At 42.9% G+C, this 6,092-nt stretch overlaps 1 protein-coding gene across 7 annotated transcripts; it reads right to left on the reverse strand.

Moving 5' to 3' along the window:
* Positions 1-1,890: 1,890 nt before the first annotated feature.
* LOC120670901 lies at positions 1,891-5,506 on the reverse strand. 7 transcript variants are annotated; one of them, XM_039951093.1, is made up of 6 exons: positions 5,248-5,506; positions 5,114-5,156; positions 3,908-4,639; positions 3,600-3,831; positions 2,822-2,898; positions 1,891-2,375 (listed from the first exon to the last, which is right to left on the reverse strand). In XM_039951093.1, exons 3-6 carry the CDS (start codon positions 4,628-4,630, stop codon positions 2,256-2,258), a joined length of 1,152 nt encoding a protein of 383 aa, XP_039807027.1. In that variant the 5' UTR covers positions 4,631-4,639; positions 5,114-5,156; positions 5,248-5,506; the 3' UTR covers positions 1,891-2,255. The 7 variants fall into 7 exon arrangements, with proteins under 7 accessions (XP_039807027.1, XP_039807025.1, XP_039807023.1 ...); XM_039951091.1 differs by having other exon boundaries at positions 3,908-4,663; XM_039951089.1 differs by having other exon boundaries at positions 3,908-4,697.
* Between the last annotated feature and the right edge of the window lie 586 nt (positions 5,507-6,092).

A 6,092-nucleotide genomic window follows, 5' to 3' on the forward strand; every position in this document is an offset into this window, starting at 1 on the left:
TAGGAATATTTGGTGCAATGTTGCTTACATTCTACAAGGGGCCAGAGATCACAATACTCAGACGGCTGTCCCATCCCAGACTTGTCCACAGCACCAAAGATTACCGCTCCCATCCACCATCAACCGGCCATCAAGTCCTGGGCTCGTTTCTTGGAATTATCAGCTGTTTCAGCTGCGCAACATGGTTTGTCATCCAGGTGATGATCCGATGCCCAGTTTCCTTTCTGCATATACTGTAGCATTTCTTTTCTTCTGAACTGAGCACTGGTGTTCCTTGTCCTTCTCTGTCTTCGAGGGGAAAAAATAGGGACGTGTTTGTTGTTTCGAATTTGCATTCACCCAACTTATGCGTACAATGTTTATATCCATTACTGTGTCATGTTTGCAGGCGAAAGTGGGTGAAGTTTATCCGTGCCACTACTTGATTGCTGCAATGGTGTGCCTCTTTGGCGCAATTCAGTCCACCATAGTAGCAATTTGTGTCCACATGGACACGGAACACTGGAGGTTAGGGCTTAACATCACATTGTACTCATCGGCTTACGCGGTAAGCAATACTTCCAGCATTTTATTTTATTTTTAGATGATACTAGTAGGGTTGGTTTCTGCTTTCTTCTCAGTATAAGGAAGTTAGTTTTCCCGAACTTGCACAGGGTTTAGTAGCATCAGGAGCTGCGTTCCCGTTACTGTCATGGTGCCTAGGAAAGAAAGGTCCCGTCTTTGTTTCTGTGTTTGGCCCGCTGATGCTCATCTTCGTCGCGGTGCTGAGCTCGATTCTTCTAGATGAAGCTTTGCACCTTGGGAGGTGATGCCCTGCATGGTTTATGCTTCAGATTCCTTTATTTTTCATGCACGGTGGGGTTTCCTATATTGTGCTTTGCAGTGTGCTTGGATCAGTCCTAATTGTGGCCGGGCTGTACCTGGTGTTGTGGGGCAAAGTGAAGGAAGAACCTGATGTGCACCCAGATGAAGAAGTGGGAAAGGAATCAGTTCCTGCTGCTGATACCGGTGAAAAGGAAACAAAATGACGAGGTTATGCAAGAATCGAGCTTTTCATGAAAATGAAACAATCGGGTTTTTATTATTGCTGTATGGCAATCCAAAACATGTACAGGGGGAACTCTGTGATGGAAAACTTATTCTAGATTTGGGATTGATGTAACCTAAGTCCATGATATATTCAAAATCCATTTTAATGTTTCTCCACCATGGTACTTCGTCTGATTCAAAATCCGTGTAGTTTAGGACATTACAAGGTGAAACTTTGACCAACAATTTTATGGTGAATATAGGAACATCTATATTATATCGCCAACCTATGAAATTATTTATACATTAATAGTTAAAGTTAATGAAGTTTGACCGGCAAGAGTCCTAAAAGGGCATGTGCTTTGAACCGGATGGACTATGATTTTGATGGACCCAAGGAGAGGCTAGAGAGGTGTTGAAAAATCAAGAAGCTGGCTAGATGGGGAAACAAGATGGCGACCAACTCTATTCCATGAGTTGTGTCTGTACTATCTGGACATGCTTCATTCTGTTGTGAGTTTGAGAACAAGAGAAACATTGCACTATGCCATATTTCTGTCTAGAAGAGGTTCAACATGAGGATGGAACTAGAGTGAAACTGTGAGCACGTCTGGCCTATTTCTGAAATCTCAATTACAGCCAAGTAAATTTGGTTAAACAAACTTGATATATGAGTCCATCTGAATGGAGGAAATTGAGAGGACTGGAAGCATTACTAGTACTAGGTGAAAAGAACGGAAGAATTCTGCGATATTTTGCAACCCTGAGAGTCTAGACGCTGAGACCTTTTTTGATAGTTGGATTGGGCGCTGCTAAAGCATCTTGTGAAATAAACCGTGGTTCCTCTCCACACAGAGGAAAGAATTGTGCAGAGAAAGGGTTGATTAGTGATGTCGAGTGAAACATTTACCACAGACCACAGACCACATATATATGTACATCACAAGATGCTTTGGAGGCCATGAAACCTCGGACCAGCAGCAGCGCAGCACTACTGCGAGTAGACACTGAAGATTGCAAGCTCGGTAATTGCAGTCTGGCTAAACCAACGGCAGGCGCATCAATGTCCCAGTGGGCCAATACAGTTTCTGGTTTCAGGTGGTGCCATAACAATTATGAGCACACGGTAGGTGTCTAGGTGAGGAGCCTTGATGCATCGGAACAAGGATCAGTCCCGTAGCAGAGAGATGCGAGGAGACCGCCAGCGCCAAGCTCAGCTCACTGCCCTACGGATCATCCTCACACGTCTCGAGAGTGGGCGTCGGCTCATACTCGTCAGGTGAAATGGGATTGCAAGCTAGTGGCTTGGAGATCCATGGCATGTAGGCTCCCTCATGGCATAAATTCTGCAAAAATTGCAAATATTTTTTTTATCATAGTTGGATTCAGAATACTTCCTACTGTCCGGGCATTCATCTGAAGGAATGATGCACTGGACAATATCTGATGCGATGCAAGAAATCAAATAATCAGTTCTTTTATATTTGCAGAAAAATGGTGGCCATTTATGAAATGGATTATTGGTACTAAAATAACGAACTTTGCTCCCCCTTAGGCCACACCATGAAACAGGCAAACCAACATCTTTGCGGACCTTTTCTTTCAGTGGAAAATTACTGCACTGTTCAGCAGGAAATGAAACTAATTTTTCACTAATTGGGTGAAATCTGTTCATTAGATTGGTATCTTGAAAAGAAAACCAAAATTTGTGGATCACTTGTTTTCACCTCCAAGAGCAGAGACCATAAGCACTGGCAAATAAATAGTAAATAGGGTGGTTAACATAGATCACCTCCAACCAGAAGAAGAATTTTCTCAGTAGGCTCAGTCTCTCATCACAGTCAGCAGAGTTTATTTGTACGGCTAGATCTGCATGATCAATTGACGATTAGTATTGCTTGGGAAGTAGTATATGGCAACGTATCAATCAATGTCAAGCTATATGGAAATTCATAATATAGAATTTTACATTGCAGCATTGAAACCGCAGATCAGCATGATTGAGATCAATCAAAGATTAGTCAATAGAAAAGTAGTACAATGCAATCTTTCAACTGATTTCGTGGCAGATAGTAACTCATAAAGTACAATTTTTGCATCACAGCATTGCAATCGCAGCCTATAAAACTGCTACCGGAGCCTTAAAATCTTAGGTAGCTTTAATGTTGTCCTGAGTGTTTTCGGTATTTACTATGTTCTTTGTAGGCCAGTCACGGTTCTGGTAGCAGTTCTATAGGCCGTGATTGGAAGCGAACTATTTCTTTCATAGATTGAACACCAAAACTTCATTCATTTGGTAAAAGCTATACAATGAGAGCATATATCTCTTGGTTAATGCAAATCAACCATAATGAACAACTGGCTAAATGCTTGTCAATAATTTGAAAAATTCCTGGAATCTGCCTTTTCCTTTTGTAAACATCCACCGGCAAACTAAGACTACTCATTACAACTCATAGAAATAGACATATTTAGTGGTTAGAGAACAGAGATTGATTGAAACGGCACCCTAGGCAACTTAATTAACATAGTGAGGCTAAAAAATCTGCCCATCCAAAGTTAGCAATCACCTGGGTAATGATCGAGATACGACAGCCCAATTGCCCCTGTAACATAGCGCTTTGATGCACTTCGCAAGTGTCTTTGTCTGCTCACAGGTTTCCGGTCAGTGGCTTTTCTCCAAAGCTCTTCATATTCCTTTTGATCATATGGCTGACTTAAAACAGCATTGAGTTTTTCATCAAATGTAGAGGATCCACTACAGCTAATAGCAAGAGGTGCTGCTTGTTCATCTTCACATGCCTGGGCCCAAAAAGCAGCTATAGAACAACGGCAGCATCATATAAAGAGAACAGGAAATTATGCAAAATAAACTTACATTTGAATCCAAAGGTTCAGTGTAAACTACAAGTCCACGCTCATCTGTGCAGATAACATCCTGATCATCAATGTTCTCTGAAGACGGTCCATCCATTTCATGCTCAGATGCAATTTTATTTGCCTGTGCAAGCCCATATTCACATCCATACATAGTGTAGTCTTCCTCCATGTTTTCAAGTGGAGCCACCAAAGGCTCTGGTTCATTTCTGGAACTGCCAGTTCTCAATTCATCATATCTAGCAGGCATGTCTTCTTCTTGCTCGTATACAATGGACACACCTGGTTCTGGTTCAATAACCATGAAACCATCCTTGAATTTCACAAGGCTAAGAAATAGCTCATAAGATTCATCTGCTGATGGGGTCTTCTTCTGCTTCACATGTGATCTCTTTGGTGAAAATCCACTGGCATTAGATGCTTTTACATTAGGTCGTTTGCTATTTGGAACACCCTGACTTCTATGCAGTGAACCATGGGGAAAATTTGGGGTCTCGGCCTTTGTGTTCCCATAGGACGTATCATCCTCCTCATACCGTACAGAAACAGGCATGCCATGGTCCCCGTTTGGTACATCAAGGACATAAGTATTCCCGTCTTCTCTCAAATTTTCCAGGAAAAGTTTGTAACATGGATCCATTTCTGAAGCGTGTTTACTAATTAGACCATCAAACAACTTGCCCTTCTTGCAAGATGATCCGTTCGCTGTTTTCTTAGTCTTCATAGGCAAATGCTTTGAAGATTCAAGGTGGGTTAACTTATCAGCAAAAAGAAAAATCATTCATCAGGGACTGCACGAAAATTAATGAATTCAGAGGGCAGCAATCAGGCAATGTGTGCATTCATTCAACCCATAGAAATATACTAATGATATACCCAACAGCATCACATAATCTAACAAATGATCCAATGACACCAGATAATGTAATGAATGTGAACCTCAATATACCATACCTGACATACTAGTATACTGACACCTTGTTATAGGCCTGGGCAGTCGATTAGTACGTGTAATGCAGTTTGGTTATTTTGGTCTATCAAAACTTCAGGTATGGTAAATGGGAACCGATTTGACCACATAAATTAAAAATAAACCTAACTAACCGCTTTATTTTGGTAAGGTTATTTTGTACGAATTGGATTTCTATACCCAGGGGATTCATGCATATTTATTTACGGAATCAGAAACTTCCGATTTTTTACCCACATTTTGCTTCACGCCATGCGCTCAGCAGGTAGCGACTAGCCCTCTACAGAGAAAACGCAGATCAGAACTTCAATGGGAAAACTCAACCACGAAAATGCATTCGATTCTGCGTGGGTGATGGAAGAATGGGGCACCTGCTTGCCTGCCGCCAGTGCAGGGGACCAGCAGCGCGGCCGTACGGCCGAGGGGCGAGGAGACGGCGGCGTCGGGCGAGGTGGAAGGCGGGGTGGCGGTGGCGGAGAGCCAGGTAACGATTGGCAGCGGGCGAGTGGCGAGGAGGTGGCGGCGTCGGCGAGGCTGAGGGGGGTCGGCGTTGCCGGCGAGGCCGCGAGGGTCGGCGTCGGCGTGCGGCCTGAGGCGAGAGGCGGCGTGCTCCGGCGACTGCCTGCGGCGCACTGCAATGTGGCGCAAGTACAGCTGGGATTGGGCCATTTTCGGGCCGCAGGAAGCGCGACTTTTGTACGGCCCAAAGCACTTTGGACTATCAACACGGCCCAAAGTCTTTTATTTATATTTCTTTTGGATTTATTTCTCTTATCATCCTACAATAGGAGTACTTCAAAAGGTAAAATCTAAATGGAGAGGCCGCTCCATTTAGTCTTAAACAGAAAAGCCCTTAAATTTTCTTAAAATGGAAACTCCAATAACATCAAATTCCAAAAAAGGAAAGTAATCATATTTACCTTAAAACTAATTTAGGGGCTCCAGTGTTAAAGATAATAACTTTGTACTCCGTGAAAATTACATAAATGTAACTTAGTACTCCCTCTGTTAATAAGTCTTCATCGTATTAGCCTTCGGTGCAATGACCATGGAGCAGTAAATAATATCAATTTGTATTTAAGGCAAGGAGTAGCCAAGGAGTCGCAGCTAATGAACAGCCAAGAAGCAATAAATGTAGACAAGGAGCAGCCAATGAGCACCAAATGCGCAGCATGTACGAGAAGCCAAACCCATGGTCCCAGACTAATACAAAGGA

This window comes from Panicum virgatum, chromosome 4N, assembly GCF_016808335.1.
Source record: "Panicum virgatum strain AP13 chromosome 4N, P.virgatum_v5, whole genome shotgun sequence".
NCBI lineage: Eukaryota > Viridiplantae > Streptophyta > Magnoliopsida > Poales > Poaceae > Panicum > Panicum virgatum.